Source organism: Cinclus cinclus, chromosome 9, assembly GCF_963662255.1.
Source record: "Cinclus cinclus chromosome 9, bCinCin1.1, whole genome shotgun sequence".
Classification (NCBI taxonomy): domain Eukaryota; kingdom Metazoa; phylum Chordata; class Aves; order Passeriformes; family Cinclidae; genus Cinclus; species Cinclus cinclus.
In genome coordinates, this window is record NC_085054.1 from 24352854 (window position 1) to 24379988 (window position 27135).

A 27135-nucleotide genomic window follows, 5' to 3' on the forward strand; every position below is an offset into this window, starting at 1 on the left:
AAGGACAGACTTGCAGCATTGCTAGTCCAACAAATCTGATCACTGGAGAATGCACTGGACACCTTTAAACTACCCAGTTCCACTCCCCAGTCCACTCCTCCTGCTCTGAAAAGCAGCAGATAAGACAAGACTTTTAAAGTTGGAATTTTTCCAGTGTACATAAAAACGCAGGATATGCACATATTCCATTCTGGTGTCAGGTAGGAGAAAAGAGACGTCCAGAATTACAGACTTACCTGGAGAAGGGCAAACTTAACTTATACATAAACGAGACCCCTCATCCCATCTCATTTTAATATTTCTGAAGGACATCTCTCCTGATGTATTATGATAAGGCATGTCAGACTGCCTCCCAGTATGTGTGAGTATTACTTGAACATTTCTTCCTTTTCCTTTTAAAAAGACAAATTTTCTTTTTCAAAAAAGGAAACTATAACTATGGCTATATAACTATAGCTGCTGTACTTACATTTCTGTAATTGCTTCCTGATTTACCAAGTAGTTAATCTCATATTTCACCAGGTGTGCAGAATTGCTCTTGAAAACTGAACACTGGGGGTACCTGGCCACACTCTGAATGTGTGGAGGAGAGGCAGTGTGTGATGTCCACAGCACAGCACGAGGGCTGAGGTGGAAGGCAGGAAGCTCCCCCTGATGCTCCCTGCTCCACTTTTGCTGTCAGGTGTCACTGCTCTCACACCCAGAAACTTTGTGCTCTTCAGGGCTTCATTCCTGATTTTCTATTGAACCAGGGCTCATGGGATGCCCCAAAGCTCAGAGTCTTCAGTGGAATTAAAACTTTGTCCTAACATTGCCTGCTGCTCCGTGGACAGAGCAAGTCCATTGTGGCTCCTGCCCTGGCTTAGTTGTTGGTGTGTCACAGAGCTTGGTGAGCCGCTCACACACCCACAGAGCACCAGATTTAAACATCAGCAGCTGGAAACCCCTTTCCCGAGGCTCAGATGCAATCCTGGCCAACCCCTTGAGCTATTCAGATGCTGGGACACTCACCTGTTGAACAGGTCATCTCTTCAGCAAGTTCTGATGAATCTGCACAGACTTCCCTTACTCTGTTTATCACTGACGAATCATCAAACACCAACTCATGTGACAGAATGCTGCCTGTGCATTGCTACTTTACAAACAGTGAGAAACTGCTGGACTACACAGCCTGTTTCCTGAAATTGTCTTAGGTGCCAGCACTTGTTAACATTCAAAATTGTTTGTATAAGTAATATTTTAAGGAAAAGTCAGTGGCCAGCTTCTATAGTATTTTTTTTCTTCTTCAGCATGAACCGATACTTTAAAATAGCTTTAACAGTAAACCTAAACTAATATTTCATTTGAGTTTCCATGGTAGTTTCAGTCTTTCCTTTCTATTCACCTGTGAAAATTATTTTTTACTCAGAGTAACTGCCTGAGTTCTGATACTTTACACATTGTGTAGATGTATGTATTGTGGTATTTTAAAGTTTTTTTTTTTTGGGTTTTTTTTTTTTTTTTTAAACCAAGAAATGGATCATTAGTAGGTTTAGTAGCAGTAGTGGAGGTCAGCAGTATCATTATCTTCATTCCAGGGAAAACTCACTGAACATCCTTTGAGGCCAGCAGACAGTTCCCACTATACAAGTTCGACTTTGAACATCACTGTCAGAGGTCATGAGAGGCACAACACGTACCAAGTGATGAGCAGCTGGCACAGAGAATCAAAAAGACTCCTTGTTTTTTCTTTTTTTTTTTTTGTCACCCTAAAATATGGGCAATGAATGAGAAACTCTTGCTTCCATGAGATCTGTATTTCACATGTGGAGATGGTAAGCATGATAAATTAGTGACCTGGGATGATAAATTATCCTTCCCTCCATCAGCCATCCTTCTGTCCAGCTAAGACTTGAAAAATTCCAAATGCCTCAGTACTTGAGCAGAGATGCCCAGGGTTGGACAGACAAGATTCATTGTTGGTCTGCTTGTTCCACATGAAAAATGCCTTCACTTCTAAGGCTGACAACCTTGAGGACCTTTTATCATCACTGACATTGCTTCCCTATATCATCTTCTCATCCTCCAAAAGGGGGGTGTAGGAGAACATACTTGGCTCTATTCTGACACATTAAGCACTTTCACAAATTTTCTGAAATTTTTAACACAAAATTCAGTTGATGTATGTGACTGCACTGATTCTGATACATTAGGAGTTTCTCAGCAATCTCATTGCTAGGTTGTAGCAATTACAATTCCTGAAGTAGGAATTTTAAAGGCATTCCATTACAGAGCTTGCTTTCTGCAAACATCAAACACCATGAAAGCCTTAGAAATGAGAAATAAACAATTAGAATATGCACAGCAAAATAAATATTCTCAAAATGAATATTCTCAAATATTTCTAGTGTGTTTATCAACAGGACTGCATTGATGTTGGCAATCTCGATTGTGTGGAGTGACAAATCATAGTACCAGGAGCATCACCCATCTCAATTTGCCATTTAGAATGCTGTCATCATTCAGACTTTATGCAGACTCTTGTATAGACCAAGAGGCAAATCACAAGGCAGAGACTCCACAGCACTCTTATGTAAATAAACTAGAATAACCTCTGTGGGGAAATAAACAATTCATTAAACAGAGCTGTCAAATATTCAACAATTCTTTTTTCTTCATGTTTTGCATAGAAATCCTCCATCCAGCAAAGAACTTCAGAACCTAGTTTGTGATAGAGCACATCATGTCTCCCTTCAAACCCAGATTTATTTTTGTTGTCTATTAAATGAAAGCATGGGCATTCCTTGGCCTAAGAGCACAAAGGCAATGAACAGTTCCATTTCTATAAATAATTTCAACACCTGTTTTTTGTGGAACCCACAGACAGCTTCGCATTGCTAAGCAAAATAACTAGTACTGTGGGAGAAAAATTTTACCCCAATGAATTCTGTGGAATAGTAGAGAACTGAATTCACCTGAATGTTCACAGAATGCTTTCAAAGGAAAGCAGCCAGGAAAACCTTGCAACTGCACTCTGAAGAGACAGTGCCTCTATCTTTGATGCAGCCAAGTTTTTTTTTTAATTCTAAGCTTGTGTCAACTTAAACCACTCATGAATCTGTGCCCTTAATGACAGCAAAAAGACAGCAGGAATGTAAAAAGTTAAACATTTTTCTCATCCCTTGTAAAATTTTACAGAAGTTCCTGCCCAAAAAAAAAAAAAAAAAAAAAAAAAGTTTTTCTGAACTTCTGAGGATGCACATGTAAGTAATTGATCAGGTCCTCAATCTTTCACCCTTCAGCCTCTGGTGTGTTCTGCCCACCTACAGAACCTGGGGATTCTGGGGCTGTTGAAGGATTGTGGAAACAGTTCCTGCGGAGAACCTTGGAAAAGTAAAACAACAAACAAAAACCCAATGTAGAATATAATGCCTATGTGTAATTTAAAGATTATTAATGGCAGTGGTAGAGCTCAGTTATCTCCATCAAAATTCTGCCTACATACTTATGACCTCATTCTGATCTAATATCAAATATTTAATAGCTCCACTAACATCAACTGTGTATTTATAAGGAAATAAATTTATTATTTATAAAGCAATTAATTATCAAACAACCATAAAATAAATAAAATGTCTCAATGAAGGGAAACTGAGACATTTCAGTAAGTAAAATTTCTCAGGCCTGTGTAAGAATTAATGGTTTAAAAATCATGTTACTTCTATACCCACCAGATAAAATTTAGATCTACCTGAGTTTTGAAGATAAGAGATTCTGTGCTGGAAAATGAATGGTAAGGATTCTGAAATGTCTAGCTACTTACACATCACAGCAACTGTAATTGTGGAAAAAAAAAAATTAAAGAAAAAAAAAAGGGAAAAAGGGCCTAATCCATCTCTGATGATGTCAGCAGAACAAAGGCAGAACCTGTGGAATCGTAGCTGTGTGGTATGAAACTATTTAATACAGATTTCTTTATAGAAAAAATAATAGCTTTAAAATGCTATTGACATTAATATACAGCTATACACCTAAGTCATCCAAACACGTGCAGAGCTGCAAAAACATTCAAATAGAATTTGTATAAAAAGCAAAAATTTTCATTATGAAAATGGATTTCGCCATTTGTACAAAGTAATGTCCTTTTGCTTCAATTTGCTCTTTCTTTAGCTTTCATTTTGTAAGCTAAATTTAAAAATTAGTCAACACACTGAATTAAGTATGTAGATTTTCATTTAAATAAATCAGTCAACAATTTTTTTATAAAGTATTTAACACTTCATTGTAGAAACATAGGCAAAATGACTATTAGACCCAAAATGAAAAATACTGTTCAATTTAAAAAAATGTACTTAAACAAGAACCTGAAAAAGTTTATGATATGCATAACATTGTTCAAGCAAAATTGCACTAGTATTACATAAATCAAGAGTTTTATAAAGGCCCCATTATGGCAAAGTTTAGAAATAGGTAGTATGCATGCACAATAGTACAACAAAAAAATCTCTTATAAAACAGCAGTTATTTTTGTAATGCTTGTACAAAGGGAATAAAGAGCAACCACAAACATATTTAATCTGTTAGGTTAATATATTATGATAGCTAAAAGTCAGTCATGTCTCACAGAGGAAGGAAGAGTCCTCCACAGTATATGTGTGAATATGTCTTTTGTGCCTTTAAAGTTATGTATAAAATACTTTGATTCAGTTCAAACCTGAAAGTAATTGCATTCTTTATTTCCATCAAAATTAAAAAAGGTGAGTCGGATTTTGCCTCTTAGCAACAACAGAAAACAGGCTAGGTCAGAGAAGTGCTGGAAACTGATATTGATGCTTTCCACTTTTGATACTTGGACTTCGATATTGAACCCAGACTACTGAAACTTGGGCTTGGCGAAGGTTTCACTAATATGCAGCTTGGCTTCTTTTACCTCCACAGTACCATAGTTTGTCTTAATTTAAATAATCTGTTTTGAATCCTTTAATATCACTAAACAGGAGTGAGGGGTTATTTTGTGATTGTCAAAACCGAATGCTGTGATCATCTGAGTGTGCTTAAGGTTTGGGGTCTGGCTTTTTTCCCTGCTGCTCAGTGTGTGTTGGGGAGTTATTAATCCATAAGAACTGCATGTGATTAAGTGAATAAACATGTAAAGCATGTGTAGGCAATGCCCTCTTGTGCTCTAGGGTGGCTACTGTCCTACAGGACTGTTGGAGTTCATATGCTTTGTCCCACAGCAAGTAAGGTTTCAGCTTCCAAGATATATCGTTACTATGTTCTATAAGGTTTTAATAAATACAAAGCTTGTTTACATGGTATATATGTTTAGTATATCATGTACAGTCACTGAATTTCTGAAACATAATCATTGTGTTCATGCAGATCATTAGATGTTTCACTTCTATAGTCTTGTTTACTTCTTGGCAACCTAAAGCTAATTTAAAAGCAAGTTATGTTTGTTTGTGAAAAGTTATCTAGCTTCATCAGGATCTGAAGAGAAGTTCTAATGGGCACAGAGAAGAGAGTAGACCATTCAATCATTCTTTCACCATTTAAAATAAACAAAATTACACACTGTACTACAGCTTCCAGACTACATAATGAAAAAGTGCAGATACCATCTTCATCGATTAAGTAGAACCAAAAAAGTTCATAGAAAATAGATTGCTCATTTTCACGCTACAAACGAATATGTTGTTTGCCATTTTAACAAATTTAAAGGTGTGTTATTTCAGCAGCATTGTCGTAAATTGTACCGTAGTGCAGTTTCTTTTTCATAAAAATACCTTACAAATGGTCAGTCAAAAGTCATCAGCAAAAGAAAAACCCAGAAAACAATCAACCAAACAAAAAACAGAGGTAATGCTGATGCCAAAACAATTATAATACTGTTGGTACATAGAAAAGTAATCCTTATATTTTATACATTTATACAGAGTATAAAAGGTAACAGCAGATTATGCCACAGTCTCCCTTATCCCAATATCTAATTTCTTTGGAAGAAGTTCTCTTCTTTCATCAACACTTGCTAAGGAGTTTCGACAGTTTTGTCCATCCACGTATAACTTTGCATATACTGGATTGGCGTAATTTGTTGGCTGCAGAGAAATTAAGCAAACATTAGATCAGTCAGATTGAATCAAAATTAGCATTTATGGAAATGGATATGGCTTTGTTAAAGCAAGAACAAGTACACACAAAATACAACAGGACATATTTAATAGATACCTGGACGTCTGCAAACCTGATGATGAGTTAATTATTGAGTTGAAAATTAAATTCATGATGAGACATGCTATTAAAGTAACCAATGACATGACATGCAGCATATTATGGTATTAAAACCATAAAAACATCAATGAAAATTAAATGAAAAGCCTTGAAAAAAATGTCTCTGAGGTTGACTTGTCCACCTTATTACACTGGAAGATTTCAGAATAGATATGAAGGAGTTTATAGAGAAGGTGCACTGTGAGACCATGTGACAAGTTTAACAGTAGAAAACTGCAGCCAACAGTTTCCATGTATTACCTGTTCTAAGACATCAGCATCCCATCAATAGCTGACCATGTTTTCGAATTCTGTGGCCCAAATACACAACATGATTTGACCAAAAAATTCAAGACTTTTGTCATGTAAATTAAGCTTTAATAATAAACCAGCATAACTGTTAATATATCATAGTAGTTACAAACTGAGAAGTCTTTTCTCAGTAATTTTGGTAGTTTGGACTGTAATGAAAGACATCTGTTGAAATGAGTGTCACTTCAGCATAGGATAAGTCTTTTTTTAATGCTGCAAAGCACTTCATTGTGTGAGAAATCCCCTGAGTCTCAACTACTTCCTTCATACTTTGTGCCTTTATTGTCTCTTGAAGAACTTTGCTATCCAGTTAGAGTTAGGCTTTTATCCGTTATAATTTTACCCATTAGAGCAGGAAAGGGTATCTTGTGGTCAAAATCCTCCTCTTTTTATAACTAATTTATCTCCATTAAATTGCACAGATACTGAGTGGAACACCAACAAGTTCTAAAAAAGGGAAAATAATTTGTTTGGTGTAATAACAGGAGACTAAACTTTGAATTGGCCAAACCAGAACAGGGTAGGTTTTCCTGACTTGGAAATATCTTGAGTACACTCTGGGAACAAGGAATGGGCAACTTTAGTCTTAGTTCTTCCTTTCCTTGTTGCTCAACTCTGTTTCTGAGCCCAGGATTCAGATATTCCTCAGGCTGGATAACTACTGCAGCTGCTCAGTTTTTGAGTCAAAAGCTGCCCATCCCATCTATTACAGGCCATGTTAATTTAATTAATAAAAAGGAAAAAATAAAAAGGAGAGGGGAAAAAAAAAAAGAAGGTACTCTAATTCTACCTGTTCCCATAGATCTTTACTTTTGTGGTTATGATTATAATCAGAAATTTAGTTCTATTTCAATAGTCAGGACTTTTTAACTTCATTGACAACCATTATTAAGGATGATAACCACAACAAAACAGAGACCCTTGGCATCCATGCAGTGCCTTACTGAGTTATTAAAATTATAAATAATAGCAAGGTCTGCCTCGTGATACCTCTGAGTCATACTAAATGTACAAGGCAGTCCAGTGAGGTACAGAAAGAAGCTGGAGTGACCAGAATTTAAAAGAAAAAGTTAAAGATGGGAGAATATTGTGGCTTTCATCATCCATGGTTCTGTGCTCCATCAGAAAAACCACACCCCACTAAAATTATTAAACAACATATTACAACCATGCAAGAACGTGAATGGCACAAAAGATGGATATATATTGAGGCACATGAAAATGAATGTTGTATTAATGTCCCTTTTGTATCTTAAATCTTAATGTTTGCAAAAGTTATACTAAATTGTATATAAAGATGTGTATGAAACTCATACTAAGTTGTAGTAAAAAAATCCAACGTTTTAGAAGGAGCTCTTTTATAATACAAATCTACTGAAATCTGAACAATTAAAATACGCTTTGCAAATATTGAAGGAAATTGTTATTATGTGCATCAAATTCCTCTATAAAACACTCATTTTCTTTATTTGGGGCAATCTTTCAATTTGATAAACTTCACTAAATGCCTGTAATTACACACAAATTGCAAATCTATTCGGGATACGTGGCTGTGAAGGCCGTGCTAAACTTATATTATATCAAAGCATCACACTGCTTACTGTTTTCTTATTCCATTGCAAAGACACATTTGCAGTTTTAGATCACGTTGCAGTGATGGGTACAGACAAAATTTTGTATCCAGAGGGAGACCCTTCTTTTCAAATAGAAAATGTATTATTTACTGTCATTCTTCATTCCATTAAATGACGAAAAACAAAATTAAAAATAAACAGAAAATCCTTCGACTCAAAAATGACAGACAAACTTTTTTAGAAAGGGGCTGTGGTGGGATGGAATGGACTTGGATCATCATTTCTCACCCCTGTTGATAGTGGTCCTTTCAAGTCAGAGTTTAGGTAGATTGATGGAGCTGTGTGGGGAAGCTTGAATGCAGTGGACCCTCCCCCTATGTATCTGGCCTGTATAAACAGAAAATTTCAGTTTCTGTGCTGAGAGAGCATTTTCCATGTGTACTTATCAACACTGTTAAGAAAACAGTGCACCAACTAAAACCTGATTTTAGACTGATCTGCATTTATAAAAACCTCCTTCCAGGTAATCATCAGCACGAAAAATTCTTACATTCAACACGAGAATAAAATTCAGCATTTTACAACGATTTTCCACTAAGGATTAGGGCCAGACTTCACAATAAGCATTGGCTCAGCCACTCTGAGTAACTCCATTTTCAGCTTACCTCCTGCACTGAGCACTCAGCCTGTGTGATTCAGCGATGACATTCCTAGAGCTATCAGTAATCCCGTTATTGCTTTGTCAGGAACGCCACAGAGTGATGGCTGCCCTTTGGTGTGTGTCTGATTAGGGAGCTCTGGGAGAGATATCGTGGCATTACCCCGCTCATCCCATGTCACATCACTCAGGCACTTCCATCAGTGCAGTGTGCTGCAGGACTGACAGCATCTCTTACAAGGAAATGATAATACTCACTAGCTTTGTGCAAACATTTATTCTATCTGCCCCGTCAGGAGCCCCAGTTCCTTGTGCCTTGGGAAGTTTTCACATGTGAAATAAGTTAGTCTCACATGTATGCTTGCACTCTTTCATGCTTCAGACAGAGGTTGGACAATAATATATTTCCAATTTTAAATGTCTGCCACTAGGCTAAAAGGACAGGTTGTGGTTTGGCAGCTTCTAGACACGTCTGCCTGGACAAAAGAAACCCAAATAACTTTGTAGTTAATTTCTAGATCTATTTTGATAAAATGCAGGCACTACGAAAAATGACCATCAGACAGCATCAGACTACAAAACAGCTATTAATATATACATGACATTTATTCCAATGAAATCTAACTTGGTTTTATATTCATTAACTAAATCTAAATGTCATTGTTCTACATTTCTATTCATTACATTTAAAGACAAAACCTTTGTAAGATGTGAAATGACTTTGCTGCTAGAAAGAGAAAAGAAATTACCTTTTCTGCATTTAGAGTAAAATCTGAGGCTAAAAGACCACCTTCACTGTGGTCGTGGCCCACCTCATACATGTTATATGATGGATTGCCAATTTCTACATTTATTCCTCCATTTATCATGGGTTGTCTTCTGATAGTTTTTGTCCTGTAATGCACAAACACACACACAAAAAAAGGCAGATAGTGAACTTTCAAGCAAGTCATTGGGTATTTTGTTTCTCTTTAATCTCTAAGATCAGCAGAATGAAAAAGTGCTTCCTGCAGAGACAATCATAAAATCATAAAAAATCCTTCAATTTTCCAAGCAAAGTAGCAATCTGAGCCTACGTATAGATCTCACAGAAGCTGGAAGCAGAATTTTATTGTTTTTCTCAGTTTGGCTGCAGTGGTATGAATCCATACAAACTGCTAACTCGCTGTCTACAACCCTGACTTCCTCCAATTACTTCTAGATTTCCCTCACTTCCAAGGAAAGCCTTGCAAAGTCATTGCAGATTCCCTGCAGGAATGAAGACAGAGAAAACATGAGTCATGTCCCCTTGCTAATTCATTTCATTTCTATTTCAAACCAGTTGCCCAAAGTCAGCTGTAAACTGTGGACAAGCAAATGGTTTCATCACGATGCATTAAAAATGTATGAACTCCTTGTCATTTCAGTTTGTATTCCCTGCCAGTGGTGATTGGAACACTGAAGTTCAACTTGAATTTTCTTTCAAGCTTTAATAAAAGACAGAGCCTTATTTTTAACCTTGAATTAGGTATCAGTAAAGATAAGTGATTGAGTTGAATTGTTTCTGTTTCTGAATTCATTTCTTTTAGCTAAGGAGGTGATTTCAGCCCGAGCAATAGAAATAACCTCAAGAGGGTAATTTTTTCCCAATGCAATATGTTCTCTAGAATTACAAGGAAATAATAGGGAGGTCACAGTCAGGATTATAAGAGTCGAGTCCTCTTGTTGCTGAGTAAGATGCAGTCAATGTCTGAAATCCAATATACTTAATGATCTGTATTTTTCAGAAATGTCATTGAAAAAATATTTCCTAAAATAGGCACTTAACAGTAGCAGCCTAGTGTTGAACAACTACACCTACTTTAATACTTGTCAGTCTTCTCTGAAGAGATAAAATAACTCTAAAAACATTTTCAAATATAATTTTAGGAAGAAAGCCCTTTTTTGAGGCTAGTTCTATTTCTCTACTGAAAATCTATTATTTAACAAGTGATTCTCAGTAACCTAAATAATTTACTGAGCAGCAACTGGTTTCAGGATTTGGCTATCACTAAACTTGGTGTTTTAGGTACAGCAGCATATAATGACATCCGTGGAGTCTGGCAGGGTCAGCATTATGTATTTGTCTTATTGGCTTTACAAAAAGGTTTTAAAAATTGATGCTCACTAGTTTTGTATCAGTTTGCAGGGGAGCGACACGCTGCATGTGATGCCAGATCATAGTAACTTACAAGATTCTTTTAGCCTGGAGCACTGAAATAGTCTCATAAGTGGCCACATTTGCAGAAGCTGCAGACTCATCACTAAAAGACTTAACAAAGAGACATTATCTTGATTTCAGATGTGGGGTAACAAGCCCCAGGAGAAAGGAAGACAGCTGCTCAAGGCCAGAAGCAGGACAAGCCACAAGCTTGAAATAAACGTTTTGCTCTCTGATTCCCACCCCGCCTTCCCGAGTGGGCCATGTCCTTACTACCAGGAATCTTCCCTTGCTAAATCTGCATCACCATCAACATTATGTTCTTTGAACACGTGAAGGGTAGCAGCTCTTTCAGGTGTCTCATACAGCAGAAACACTCCTGCCTTCCCTGGCCACCAGAACATGGCCTTGGAAGAAATGCCCAAAGTCAAAAAGTCAAACACAAGTCCTCAAGCTCATTATCAGCTCTAAGGCAGCTAAATTCAAGAGAGCAAAATATTCCCATGGTAAGTGCTGGAATTTGGCTTTCTGTGCAAGATAATAAAGGAACACAGTAATGAGGAAAAGGTTTGGGACTCTACAGGAAATACTATGAGTATTGTTTACATCTTCAATATAACTCAAAGATGTAAACAATATTTAAAATTTGAGCGTGTGGTTTCAATGAAACATTAATTCTGTTAAGTTCTCTAAGTCTCTGGATAAAGTTATTAACATTTCTACAGTCTTGTCAGGATTGAGCAAACTGGGTAAGAGCTACAATTTTTTTATCTACTGCATGAGGACCATAAGTATGAATAACAGAGGTGATTGTTCCAGCAATAACCAAAATGCAACTGATTTGCTGTCTCCAGAGACAAACCTTGGGTCATTTGTTGTGTTTTTGTTTCTCACATTAAGTATTTTTTTTTATATACCAGAAAGATGCAAATGCTTTAAAAAAAATATTTTTTTTAAATTCATAAATCACTGTAAAATTTCTTACCTTCGTTTTCTTTTGCAAAGGAATAATCCAATTACAAGAGTAGTGATCAAAGTCACCAGTAAAACAAGAGGAACAATGATTGCTATGCTTCCTAAAACAGAAGGAAATATCATTGACTAATCATGGCTTCACAGCTGTAAAACAGTTAAATTAATTAAAAGAGAATTATTTCCCACACGAACAATGCAATTTCATGTGATCAGCTTTGCTCATCAGTTTGAGATTTTAACGCTGATCAGTAAAAAATCCAACTTCATTACAGACAATAGTGTACACACAAGTACTTTTATAAACAAACCAGGAGCTTCCTCTTTTTGGATATCAATATACTTTGGACCAATTCCCTGCCCTCGTTTGCAGCAACCATCCATGAAGGCCTGGAATTGCTGAACAGTTTGGACTGGAGTGGCATGGCCACTGACTGCCACAAGGATCTTCAGCAGTTTAGGTCACACAGTTACTAATTTAAAATATCCAGTAGGCTTGGCTCTGGTTGAAGAATTAATTACTATTTATAGGTATCTATTATCTTTATTTGTGGGAAAATAAAAAGCAGCGAGCAATCTTCATTTCTAGATGGCTGGTGCTTTCCTGTATTTTGCTGCATTTTACTGCATTGTACTTGAGAGCCAACAATTTTGTTATGTTGATATAGGCAATTACAAAAACTACAATAATGCTTAATGCCGCAGAAAAACAGTGCACAGATCAGACAGCGATGTTAAAGGAGAGGAGGGAACAGGGAAGAAAGAACAAAATGGGCTTCACATTATTTTGGCAGATAATTTCACTGGAATGAGACTGTCTGCAAAAACAAGGTCAGCAACTGCACCGCCTTATCTTAGGTACCTGCTCATAAAGAAATGCATGCAACAAATAATTTTTTGTTATAAATAAAGGACTCATAAAAGCAGGAATCCAGCATAAAGCCCGTGTGGAGTGGCATGCATTTTCTTTAATATTACAATCCTTAACTGGTGGAAAACAAAAGTATTGCTTGTTGTTTCACTGGCAACATTTATCGATTTATTAAAAAAAAAAATAAGCTGCTGGCAGTGTCTACTCTACATTAAGCACAGTCTAAATAAAGAATTGAAAAGTGCTTTGGATTCTGCCTGAAGGCATTCTGCCTGAAAGCCAAGTCAGGTTGTCAGAGACATGAAATGAAGTACTGAATAAAAACCTGAAGCATCCTGAGTTCACTTCAGCTTATGAAGATTCAGCAAGTAAAGGATATTACAACAAGGCTCTTGTAAGAAAACATTTGATAAATAACTGCATTAAGTTCTGCTTAGGTGCCAAAAAAAAAAAGGTGAAAAAAAAAAGAAGTTAATTTTGTCTTGGCTTGTAAACATTCAGGAAAAAAGTCCTAAAAAACATTCCACCAGGCATGAGTTGCCATTTGGTGACCATGGTGCACCCTGGGGTCTAGGAGAAGCCCGTTCCCCAAACTGCAGCTGGTATGCCCTCACAATGAAGCAGTGATCCAAGTTTCACTTGCTTTATTGCCTATTTCCAGTTTGTGAGTGCTCCTTCACATGTGTGGATTGCTGGCAAGGTTTCACCTGAGCACCAAGCTGACCTGGATAGCAGCAGCTCATTGTGCTGCTCCACTTGGGCTACAAGTGACCGAGGTACAGCAGGGCACCAGCAGCACACTCAGCACTCTGCAGGGAACCTTGTCCAGTTTAAGCTGACAGTGGTGCAGCAATGCCATCCTTTTATGCTTGCAGACATGTTTAAAAATTTGGCAGGAGCTATTCTTACTTTCAGGCTGATTTTCACAGTAGGTTAAACTCACCCCTCTGCAGATGGCCAATACAAAAGTTATGCACTACTTACAGCTCTATTTTTGATGCTTTCAGTAGGATTTAAATGGTCAGAGGTCTCCCACTAGTTCCCAGCACAGGGCTGATATGGCCAAATACTTGTCACTTGATGTGCTTTCCTTAAGAAAAATGCAGCTAGCCCTTGGAGCAGGAAGTGTAAGACCTAAGAACTGCATCCAAACAGCCTTGTGCAACACCAAATGGCATTCAGAAAGTCAAGAAATATCTACATCTTGCTTTTTCTAAAGAAAAAGGTACAAGTAACCATCATTTTTCATAACACAAACACACATTTTAAAATAGCACAAGGCCTAGATGTCTAAAGTGAGCCAAATTTGATAAGTGCCAGGAGTTACTGGAAGTACTTACTGGTACTGATGTTGTCAGACTTGCTGCTTTTGGGAGCTGGCCTCTCACACTGTGTGCCTGACCAGTTGGCTGAGCATCTGAAAGGATCCAGTTAGGATGGGAAAGTTAATAAATGTCAGCTATTAACACAGTAACCCATGAAAGAGACCACCAGCCTCTTCTCAAGAGCTACACAAATGACAACAGTGCTTCTGCAAAGCCAACAGTAAGCTTCATGGAAGGAGTCAGCAGGACTCTGCCTCGCCACTGACAACATTCAGAGCAGAGATTTAGTTTAAAGCTACTGCTTTGTATGTTTGATTCCTGTTATTATCACTGCAACCTTAATTACAGAGTTCTTTTTTAATTTGTCAAATACTAAAGTTCAGTCAAAAGTATATTAGCATTTAAATTTTTTAAACGCTGACCTTTATGACCAGATCTTTATTTGCAGAAATATATCCACAAGTGTGTGTGTGTAAGCAGGCATGAGAGTCAAGGAATAAAGAGTAGTCCTAAAGGGACAGGAGCATCTCCTGGCTTCAGAGAGCCCTAAATCCTGTTTATATTCAGGATATGTGTTCCAGGAGCCAGGTGTCTGGATTATACACAGGTATTCTATAATTCCCTTGTGTGACTATCAATATGCAAATAGTTCTCCAACTGGGATTCAGAGCACTCTCCATACATACAAGGAAACACAAGGAGTCCATGAAAGCAGACTCAGCAAATCCATAAAAAAGGGAAACAAATACCTGAATGAAATTCAATTGCTCATTCAACTTGCTGTAAATATAATTAAGTTTACTTAAACTCAAACTCCCCTTGTGGAAATGGCAGGGAGTAGTCACTTTTCATCTGTGTCTGTTGCATATTGTGCAATGAATCATGTTTTTTCTAAGTATTTTTGAATTATTTATGAATTTCTACATCAGTTATCTTTAGGAGGTGCAACAGAGCGTTACCCTCATACTGTTCCAAGTACTGCTGCTACCTGATGCCTTCCTAAGGATTTAATAAATTGCCAAGTTTAGAGGTGGTTATGCTTAGCAGTTGATACTGTTTTATAATAAAAGAGGTTTTGGAAAGATACCAAGTATTCTAGACAAAAACAATGCCATTCTCAGAGAAGAGCCCTAGGCAGCTTTGCTGGCGATGCTTCGGGCTCTCTTGTCTCTGCAGATCACTGCAGAAGACTGGCTCATTTCTCTCCTTGCTCCTAAGTCCATTCCAGCACTACTTGACATTCAGATAAATCTCTTTACTGGGTTTCATATTAAGCTTGAACCTCTTTTGGGAAGTTAATTTAATTTTTGGTAGGATACTATATGAAAGTGCTTAAGCTCTACACAGAGGGAAGGCACAGAAAGTCTTTAAAAGCATTATTGATTTTTTTTTTATATATTGATTTTTATTGCCAGTTGATTCATAAATTGTTATACACTAGCTAAATTGCATCATAATTTAGAAGTTCTTCATGTTTATTTAAATAAGTTTGTTTACTTAAATATATAAATACACACTTAGGTTTCCTCACTGCAAAGAACCCCCAATTCCTAATTATATACATATTTCACAATGATATATTTTATAACTGAACCCAACTGACTTTTCCACCTGCTTACCATCACTTCAGCACACTGTAAGTCCCAAGGGACACAACTTTAATCTTTTAAAAGATGCATCTGTTCCTTTTTCTTTCCAGATCTCTTTTTTAGCAATTATTTAAGACAGAAATGCTTGCACTGACAGCTTACCTTACTAAGATACTGTTCAATGAACTTGCTTTTCAAAAATATCAATTTTCATACAGCTTCAAAATAAGTGTCTCCATTCTTGCAGAGAAACACTAAATCCCTTTGTACTTAGAATATTCTATCAGCTATAAGCTGTTGGCACATGACAAACATGAAATAAAGTCTTTCTATTACTTACTGATATTTTGCATCATTCCTGCTCAGAATTCAGCTCATGTAATTAAAACTTGTGATGACAGGCAGTCTGCATTTAATACTACACTATTGATGGGGAAAAATATTTTAGACATATCTGACTTTGCAACTAAATTCTTATACTGAATGTTTCAAATGCTTCCACTGTATATAAAATCATGATGATAAATCTGTTGTAAAACCAATTTAGAGAACATAAGACAGTGAGACTAGCAAAAGAATCACCATGAAGCCTTCAAGCACAAGTTCATGAGAAAATTGTATAATGTACAATTACGTTCTTCAAAACCTTGTAGCACACATGATATGGCAACACAGATATGCAGTAAACAGAGGAAAAAATTAAGGCAAGAATATTGAAAGTCCTTTACCTATCTTGTCATTCTAATTCCAAAAAAAGCAGTACTGAAACATCTGAGACATTTGATACAAGTCTCATAAAAACATTGCTAGTTTTACACTACATTTTTTCCCCCCAAATGCTTGCTTTCTCCAATAAACTTTAAAGAGACTGAAGCTGGAAGGATGGCAGTCATTTCCTTCTGCACTTTGAGGTGAAATGATTGCCCTTTGATGGTCCAGCAAGGTACTAAAAGCTTGTCTTGGGCAGAGAGAGGAGAAAAAGAAATAAAGCCCAGGGGAAAGGGATGTTTTCTGCAAGGCAATTTGACACAGAAAATCAGCCATGAGCAGGCACACAAATAATGATGGGGTTGGGACATGGACAACTGTCCATGCAGGAACATGGGAAATGAGCAGATCTTAATCAGTTTTAATTGTCTGCAGAGAGAAATTGTTCTTAATAACAGGATTTTCTGGTGTCAGGACTTTTAAATTCAGACTGGTCAGTTCCTAGCATGGGAACTGACTCCTGGTTCTGTTTGATACACAGTAGTTTGCCCTTTTCCAAACTCTTTGGTACCAGGAGCTGTTCTGTGCTATTTCCAGGGGCTGTAGGGTCAGACAGGACATTTGCAGTACGAGCAAACAAAAGGGCATTAACGAAGCAGAACCACACAAAGCCACTTCGTTCCATCAAAGATGTTCACGTCATCACAAACTCAGAAGAAAGAACGGTGAAAACACCTAATTTGAGTCACTCACAGAAAAATACAGATGGAAACAGATGGGAAAGCTGACAGTGAAGGACAGGCTGGAGTCAGCTGCGTGGTGCAAGGTGCTGCAGAGAACATCTCAGGTGCATATCTCCAGTTCCCAGCAGAACCAGAGAAAGATCAAAGAGCAGAAGTACCACAGGGGATGCCAATGTGAAAACCGAGAGTGAATGTGATAAATAAAGGTTGTACACGTTCTGCTGCCAAGGTCATTAATAAAACTGCTGCAGCTCTCTCTGTAACAGTTTAGTTCTACATTTATAAAGAGATGAGTGCTTGGGAAGGGCCTTCTGAGGTACTGAATGCCAGTGCCATTGGAATTCTCTTTTGAGGAAACAGCATTGCAGAGTGAGACATTTTTTAAAACTTTTAATTGAGATTATGAAAGTGTTGGAATGAGGAACGTTTAGAATGAAAATATTTGTATTTCTGAGATTGATCATGATGTTACTACAGAGTCTATTCATGACAGAAAATGTCTCTCTCCTCTATTTTTGTATAACCCTTACAGGTCAGGGTGATCAAACATTCTCAACTGTGTTATAAAAGTACTTGACCATTTGACTATGAAATGACTGAATAAATTAAAAAAAACAGGAAAAAAAGCTAATTTGGTGGAAGTGCGCCAAGTTTTTTTGTTTAAATTTTGTTTCCCTTTTCTTCTCCCTCTTTGTGCCACAGGCATTGCCATAAAAACATAATACAGAAGGCATAACATGCAGTTAAAAGTGCTTTTGTAGACAACTGTTTTCCAACTCAATATACCAGTGCAGATTCAAAAATGACAACAGCATGCAAAGATTAGTCTAGAAGTATAACAGAATCTGTGAAACAGTCCTTACAAAACAGAGGTGGAAGGGGAACTGAAAATGTTTCTTAGCTATAAATTATATTTCTTCATTGTACGAAGTAATTTCCTAACTTTGCTTTTCCTTTCGGTCATGATACAGCAATACATATACTAATACATCCTAATGAAAGTATCTAGCCTCACTATTTTAAGAACACTTAACATTAAAATTTCATTGGAACTTGTCTTATCATTAATATTAAAACTGTTTGTAAGACAAGAGAACATCTGGATTACAGTCATTTACTACCTGTATTAAATTGCATTGAAAGAGAGAAATCGAAATTTCCTTTTGCCCCCAAAACTCTGTAGGATGTCAGAGGATGACAAAAGCCTTGCACTAAACCAAATCATTAAACTATTCCTTATAATAAATTTAGGAATACTTCCACAGGTATGTTTTGCTCACACAGGCAGCTGATATGATAGAGTTACACTCACTGATAAACCCTCTAAAGTAAAGCACTTTCATAGCAAAGACCAAAAATTACATCCCAGGACTGATCAATAATTCCACATTCTGTCGTTTCCCCTCTATTGTAGGTTTTCATTATTTTCAAGTAATAGCTGTTCCGTAATCATTTCATACATGAACAAACCGCATTTTAGTAGTTTTGTCTAACGAGCATTCCTCAACATCATAAAAGAAAAATATTGTAGAAGCTAAGGGACAGAAAACTTATACTTGTTACCTGAAAATGAAATACAAATCACCTTGCAATCCAACACATTCAGAATAGGATAATTACACATTCAAAAGCAAGCAAAACAATAAAAAATTACTTTTCAGGAACACCAAAAAACCCCTGAAATTTAGTCACAATATATGTGGGGAAGAAACAAACCAAAAGTGACTTTAAAAAGGAATTTTAATTTGGGCATGAGATTACTCTGTACAAATCATTATTCACACTTCCTGCATGATGTTCACTGTAAAGGAACAACTTCCAAGAGCAACTCAACCTCATTCATCCCACGGTAAGAAAAAGAAGAAACTGAGAGTTATTAACTACTATGCAATTAGCAAAACGTGTACAGTACAGAGGATTTACAAGTACTAAAAATAATAACAGAAAATATGTCAAAGCATGTCCAAATGACTACTACTGTAGCTGAAATTACACTGAGCAATAAAACAAAAGGAAAAGAGATTGAAATGGTAAAACTATAAAGGAATGGGAAAAGCCTGGTTAAGTAGGTAGATAAAAAACCGAGCATGTTTTTTCCCAAGCAGTGATCTAGAGCAGCAAATACTATGCAAGCTTTATCTGAACAATTTTAAACTCATGGACAAAGTTTATCTGCATTTCAGCTTAATTAATAAATGCTCCATGGAAAATATACATATTTGTCTTTTCCAAGATGCTAAAATTTTGTCCTCTGACAACCACTCTTCAAACCCCGGTTTGCTTTTGGTTCTTGAACTAATACTGGTTTGTGGTACAAAGCGGATAAAAGATCTTTTATCATACAAAGGTATAACCTGCGGATTATATTCAATTTCAAGATATTTATACCAAAGGTATTTTTAGTTGAAAAAGAAAGCTCTCAAAGGACTGGCAGAATGCTGTGAAATTCCTTTTGTGATTGCAATTGGGGAGCTCATTAAATATACCCCAGGAAATCGTATGGAAAGCATTTATTGCAGGATACTTGATAAAATTTCATGGTTTGTGCTGCCTCTCAGGCTTACCAGGGCCTTCTCTTAGTCAGGCTTTTCAATCCTGTGCCTGTTCCACACCACAGTGGCTTTTTCTACTCAGCCTTCAGAAAATGCTAGCCAGGGGACTGCATGCTAAGGTCCCTTTCTTGTCCACAACTGGACAATAGATGTACCTGAACCTTCTTTTGGGCAGAGGCTTGCTATAGTGATGAGTTTATTTATTATAAACCTGCATGTAAATGCAGCACTTGTACAAGCTGCACTTACATAAAAACTGTTCATATTCTAAAGATTTTTCAACAGGAAGGGAATGTCAGGGGGCCTGTACAAAATATGTACAGGCATCACAGGCACTCGAGCTGCAGGGCAGCTCCTCCATAAAGAGGAATGCACCCTTTTATTCCGGAATTCTGTGACCTAAACACACACACACACACACACCTGCACACACAGGTGCTCACCCCCACACACTCCCCTCACACAGTGTCTCTCTCCAGCCTATTGGATATAAAGCTGGCAAGAATAACTTGGCAACATTGGACCAGGTTCCCCAGAAAAGCTGTGGATGCCCCATCCCCAGAGGTGTCCAGGCCAGGCTGGATGTGGCTCTGAGCAGCCTGGTCTGGTGGAAGGTGTCCCTGCCCATGGCAGGGGGGATGGAACAAGATGAGCTTTAAGGTCCCTTCCAACCAAAACCACTCCAGGATTCTGCAAGAACAGCTCTCCTGCTTGTTTCACTCCTGCAGGAGCTGTTTTTCCTAATTTATCCAGTCTGCACTTCCAGGTTCAAACATTTTTATCAGTTTTAAGTAATTCCACAACTTGCCCTCTCCCCACTTGTTCATTGACTTCAACCTGTTGCTTGACCAAAATTCTCCATTAAGAAATGAAGTCATTTATTCTTTCTCCACTCTTCACTTTTCAGTTTCCTCTGTTACCAAACTCAGGCATTCTTCCAAGCTCCTGCATGGTCTGTGCCTTCTCACTAACTCTCCAGGATGACTGTTCTTTGTTACAGAGGAACTGATGTTTGTTCCAATATTGAAAAACAACACACACTTAAATCCCTCTGAACAGTCAGCATATCCAGCAACAGGCATGTAATATAATGCTATACTTGGTCTTCTGATTTTTATATTTCTATAATGCCTAAGGGGGTTATGGTCTGATCAAATCTATTTGCAGATAGTATCAATAGAACACATCCACATGCAGGTATAAATAACAGTAGTAATACAAAGAAAAAGACAGAATTACAGCAACATATAGTTATGATGAAGGTATAAAAGAAAAAAAGCTGAGGGAGAGCAATATTCTGTGCCAAAGATTCTTTAATAAAAGCCCTGTCCAGTCAATAACCAGAACCACTCTTGAGCTCTGGAAAGTTACAAGTCTTTCCAGTTCTCTTCACTGGTATCACACAAGGTGTAATCTCTCTCTAAACCCTGCCTCTCTTGCAGGAATGAATATACAGGTCTTTAATTAGTGAGAAGGAAACAGAGAGATAAATAAAGGTATTTATTAAAAGACAGACTGATAGAACAGATGGAATGAAGTTTGTGAAACACACAGAAAAAGCATTTCTTGATTATTTCCCACATGAATCTGATCTGATAATTTTTTTTTCCAATTGATTTGTGAATTTACTGGTGCAATTCAGGCATATCTCACATCCTTCTACTGTTCTGCACATCACACACAGACCCCACCCATTACTGAGCAGTATTAAAGAGATCCTTGAAGATGTGGTATGGGAATACCAAAATGACAGTAACTATTCATAAGATTATGCTAATTTAAGATACCCTAAGTGGTACATTTTACAGGAAAGATCATTATCCCCAGATTTTAATATGAAATTCTCTCACAACCTTTGTAATTGAGAAAAAACAATAATGCTGGAGGAGGGGAATAATAATTATCACATACCTAAAAATAATGCAAAGAATTAATAATCTAGATTGCATAGAAATCCAGTGAGAAATCTTAGCATATTCTGCATATTTTAAGCCCTGAAAGAGCTTCCACTGAAACTGGCAGTGGCCTTCATAAAAACCTTATTTTTTGTGGTGGCTTATATGAAGCCACAGTAAGGCTTTAATTCATTCCTAAAATGGTTAGGTGGAAACCACAAGTCCTCTTTCCAGAGTGCAACTGATATTTAGTGCATTCAACATTAAAAAGACACCTTGAGACAGGAAGATAAAATAAAAATATATGCTAGCATTACAGGTTGTCAGAAGGAGAGTCTGTTCTTGCAGTTGCTGAGTGTAATTATGGCTTTAGGATTGCCCTTTGGAATGGCTAAATCTTATTCTCTATTGTCTTTACTGAATGACAATAAGGGCTTGATTATGTTTAAACTTTGCATTCTCAACGGATGCTGGCTGTGAGAGAGAGCAGAGTCCCTGCTGAATGACAATAAACCCAGGCATCTCTTACTTCCTTTAAAAATCATCCCCTCCCCAATTAGAGAATTGTTCAGGAAAACATTAGCCCTTGGACAAGTGGCTCCTGGAGCAGCTGAGAGAAAAAGCAGCAAAGGTACATCCAATATGTGACTTTATAGGCAGCAGCATGTTCTTAGGGCTGTATGATCCTGAAAACACAAGTGTGATACATGGAGATACAAAAAGTTCCGAGCAGCCGTGTCCCATACACTGCTGACCACTCCGTACTCTTCCAAGCCTAAGAAGTGGTAGTTAGGACATTAATCTCATTTCCAGTGGATTTACGGTACCTCAAGCCAGAGAGTTTCATTGCATGAGAACACTGACAAAGCAATTGAGCGCATGCTTAAAAAAACAAACAAACAAAAAAAAAAGATTATTCACCCAAAGCAGTCACTGTCATAACATCCCCACAGCATTCTTTGTTTTCATAAACCATTCACTGAGATACATTTAAATATGTGTTAATTTCACATTTTTCTCCCTAGTCTAGGTCTTTGGTTCATGATTTCACTGCGGACTTTTGCATCACAACCACTGAGTGAAGCTATGTTCATCTGAAAGGTGTTTTGTATCCCTCTGTACATCTGCCTTAAAGAATTTTCAAAAACTAAGGTTGTTTCTTTTCCTGATGAAGATTAAAGTTCTCTCTTTAAGAACTAGACCTAAAATCCTTTAGAGAAGCAGAGAATACAAATATAATTTTCATTTTTGACCAACACAGTCAATGTTATGATGTAGCTCACATGCTTTTGTTTAACAGTTTATGTTTTACAGAATTGTTTCTATAGAATTAACAAAAAGACTGATAAATACAAGCTTAAGTCCTGAAGTAGCACCTAAATAGATGTTCTGTTCATTTCCCTGTACAGATAAGAACTAGCAAGTCAGGTTTGGACTACAGAACATGTGCAACACCACTGTTCACTAAGCTTTATGCTATGTAGGATTAACTTGGTAAAATATCTCAAAACATGAGCAATAGAAGCCAAACAGCATTTTCAGGATTTTTCAATTTATCTAGTAAAAATAAAGGTTTTTATTTCTTCCTCTCATGATACACACATACTCCAAATGTATTTTTAAATATACCCATCAGTGCAATTCTCAAAGGGTAAGTGTGTATTGCAGAAATGGTCCCCCAGATTAAGTATATATTGTGAAATGTATGTGAATGTGCATGACTTAACCAATGAACTGTGGCCTGGAATGATGTCACAGAATGTGCAGCATTAAGTGGAAGGTTAAACCTACTTGCATCTCGGTTCATTAAACGTGGTTAAAGTGCAAATTCCCTCATTCTGACAGTAGTAATCACAAGGGTTCACTTTCTGGTCACAGCGCTGACTTTTAAACCCCACAGAGCATCTGCAGAATTTCAGTAAAATAGACCTACATAAATATTCTGCCTTGTGCTGAACAGATTTTAAACGCATTTATATATAACGATGGCAAGACATGCACACATACACAGGCACACACTCATAGGAGACAAAAGCAATTTTTTGGTGTTTTTTTTTTTTCATGGAAGGTCCATCTGACAATACTGAAAAGTTTGCTCATGAGTGTTGATCAAACAGTTTTTGAAACAATGGGCCCATACTGCCTGAAGGGTTCTCAGAGTATTATTGTCAGATGTACGTTTCTATTGATTGATCCAGATTGCAATGGCCTTAAAAATGCTCATTACCATTTTCTTAGCATTGCTAATGGTGTTGGTGTATGATGCAGCATTTATGTATTGTAAATCCACACACAAATCAAAGCAAAAGCAATTTTCTTTTTCCTTGAGGTGCTATGGTGTTCCATGTGAATTGAAAAAAATATGACAGTTTTATAAGAAAAAAATTAATGAAAAGTCACAAGCTTCCAAAATATCCACTCTAGGTGTTTAAGCAAATGAATCACCAGGCGTAGCCGGCATATTTGAGCCTTACGTATCATATCTGTGTTATTATCCTTTTGGCAGGATTTATCAGTCTCTAGTCCTCAACTAAAGACATTTAGGGAGGCACAAATAACAGGCAAAATGGTAAAAACAGGTAAAAAATAATAATGAAAGAAAAATAAGCACTTAAGACTTTCCAAATGCAAAAGGGCTAGCATACAAAACTAAATTTTGTTGTCTTTAGCCCCAAACTGCAAGCATACATAGGCAAATTTTCGGTGGCAGTGCCACTACAATTGTGTCCTTTTTGTCATGCAGAAGTGCTTCAGCTCTCATAGGGAGGATCCCTTGGCCTTTTTCTTCCACTGGTCAGACCAAAAAACCTAGGCATTTATGAAACTCCTTTGAAAGCCTGAATAACACTCTTTCAAGATCACCTGCATCAACAGAATGAAGGAATGGCTGTATCTGTATTCACAAAGTTGTCGTGCCAGAACCCTTTGGGCAACAATTTGCTTATGTCACCTAGGGAAGGAGACACACATGTCCAATTCTGTCTTCCACCACCTTTCCGAGCCTGGAGGATGCTCTGACCTCCAGGTTGTTTGGGAAGTGGAAGACCATCGTGAAATGAATCTTTTAAGGAAATAAATAAATAAATCATAAAAAAATTAAGAGTATGACTAGGTAGCTCAGAGTAACTGAGAGCAGGAAGGAAATTAATTTCTTGGTACAGTGACTAATTCAGCATTTTATACTGAGCAGCTGTAAAAGAAGATACACCATAGCTCTCAAGAAAGGAGTAGAATGTAGGTATTTCTGCTGACAACAGTACTTCACTTCTAGGCTACAGAATCTGAATTTCTTCAGCATTTTATGTCTGAGCTGAAGAAAAGCACTGAATTACTCTCTTGACCATGGCACAGGAGGGAGAGCACAATCTCACCCCAGAACAGTCACAGTACTCTGGGCAGTGGGAAGGTTAGGGCAGAAATGTGAAATACATGAACATATCCCCATTAGGGATATAACACTGACATTATTTTTCCTATTCTCAAGCCACCAGGAGGAAGGTTTTGCCCCCAGATCTGACCATCTCTGTGGGAGAAAAGATTTAATACACCTCTGAGAAGTAGGGCAGACAACCTTGAGTTTCCATTCCAGGAAAAAATGCCCGAACAGACCTGAAATTACTGTAAGTCTCCAAAGATATATCTCTGTATCTAGATGCATTCACAATAGAGCCCTTAGCTCTACATTTCAACACCCATTATGCAAAGTATGAGGTTACAGAAATAGCTAGAAAACAAATACTGTAAGTTGAAACTGCAACCAGCACATTACTCATCGTAGGGAGACCAAAAATACAGACACATGCATAATAATGCTATTATTTGTTGTCACACAGGCATTTTAATGATCTCCAGGATGCAGGATACTCACAGACAGACAGGTATGTTTGTCTCTGGGTCCAGCTGACAGGTGCCACCATTGTAGCAGTAGCCATCACACAGCTGACAGGTAGAGGCAATCTTCCCATTAGTGCAACTGCCACGATTAAAAAGGGGAGAAAAAACAAAACAAAGCATAATCAGTATTTTAATAAATCTGAGCATTTAATTGTGAAATCAGAATTTAAATATATTACTATAAGATCTACTGATTGAAAGTCTTCTAGGTTTCTGGTCTGAAAAGTTAGCACAGGCACTGAGATTATTGCACAACATATATTTAATTTTTCTTTTAATGAAAATAAACTATTGTAATACAAAACAATCACTCAGCAATATAGCAGCATACATTAACCTATGCCTCCAGCAGTTTTTAGTATGTCTCTATCACTGTCACAGATAATGTAAAATGAAGAAATTTCAACAGCAAAGAACTCCACTGCTAGCTTGATTAATTTCAATGTTTCCAAGAGAAAAGCCATTCAGCCTCCTGCTACATTGTGCTTCCTCCAGCGAGGAGTGCTCCCCAAGTTGGATTTAGAAGCCAGGAGTCAGTTGGTTTTGTATGGGCAGGAACCATGCAGAGGAACTGATGTGATGCGTGCACTCCAGACCCAAGCTACTGTGTGAGAGATGCAAAGGCTAATGCAGTAGAATTGCTGAAAAATGGCTGATTTTGAACAAAACCTCTCCCCCACACGCACTCACTTGCACACTACGTCGCTGCTGTCCTTGCTGATGATGCAGCGTCCCCCGTGGCACCTGAGGCACTTGTCCACCTCACACTTGGGGCCCTCGAAGCGCCCTGGGCACACACACTCCACGCTGCCGCCGCCAGAAATCGTGCACGACTCCGAATTCACGCAGTAGTGGTGGCAAACGTCTGAAAGCAACACGAGAGAGACCTCACTGCTAAAACACATTGAGGAGTATTACAGAAATAAGTCATCCGTTACTTTTTTGGGGTTTCAAAGGTGCTATAATAAAAATTAAATGAGAAGTGAAGCCTCACTGGCAAGCACAGGAATCAAGAATAACCCATAAACAGATAAATAATATATTAACAACGTAATCTTGGGAAGTGAAATGGAAGTATAAACTCATAAGAGGCTTTTTTTCCTTTCTAGTTATCTAACCATTTATGGCATCATCCCACGTAATATAAAGACTCCTGATGAGAAAAAACAGAGTAATGTTAATGTATTTAATGGGATGCTGGCTGAATAAAAATCTTCTGATACATTCACATTACCATTAACAACATTATGCTAAACTGAAATTGAAACGATATTTTGAAATAATTAAGTTTTATTTTCATTTATCCACATATTAAAATTTCATGAAGTTCTAATAATAATAATATATAAAGACATAATCCATAAATTCTGCAAAGTACTACATACATGCATAAGCTTTACAGACTGTGCAATACCCCATTATGGTATTTAACTTCTTAAATGCCAGTAGGACTGAGATTTCAAGTAGTGAATTCCTTAACTCTTTAGAACCAGCAACTATCTCAGTTTTCATATCTTTTAAAAAATCAAATTGCCTAGCTGAGGAAGCTTCCAGGAGCTACAAAATACTGGTATCTTAACATTTTGGTTAATTTCTATTAATGTGATAGTGAGA

General features: G+C 37.3%; 1 protein-coding gene across 1 annotated transcript in view; it reads right to left on the minus strand.

Annotated features, from left to right (window-relative positions):
- Positions 1–5936: 5936 nt before the first annotated feature.
- LRP1B (LDL receptor related protein 1B) overlaps positions 5937–27135 on the minus strand; it is a 290652-nt gene continuing 269453 nt past the window's right edge. Inside the window, exons 82-89 of the mRNA XM_062498644.1 lie at positions 26212–26386; positions 25496–25600; positions 23419–23532; positions 14156–14232; positions 11958–12048; positions 9543–9687; positions 8424–8522; positions 5937–6077 (exon numbers count right to left, since the gene is read on the minus strand). Of these exons, the coding sequence (XP_062354628.1) occupies positions 5937–6077; positions 8424–8522; positions 9543–9687; positions 11958–12048; positions 14156–14232; positions 23419–23532; positions 25496–25600; positions 26212–26386 (947 nt within the window). The remainder of the gene's footprint in view (positions 6078–8423; positions 8523–9542; positions 9688–11957; positions 12049–14155; positions 14233–23418; positions 23533–25495; positions 25601–26211; positions 26387–27135) is intronic.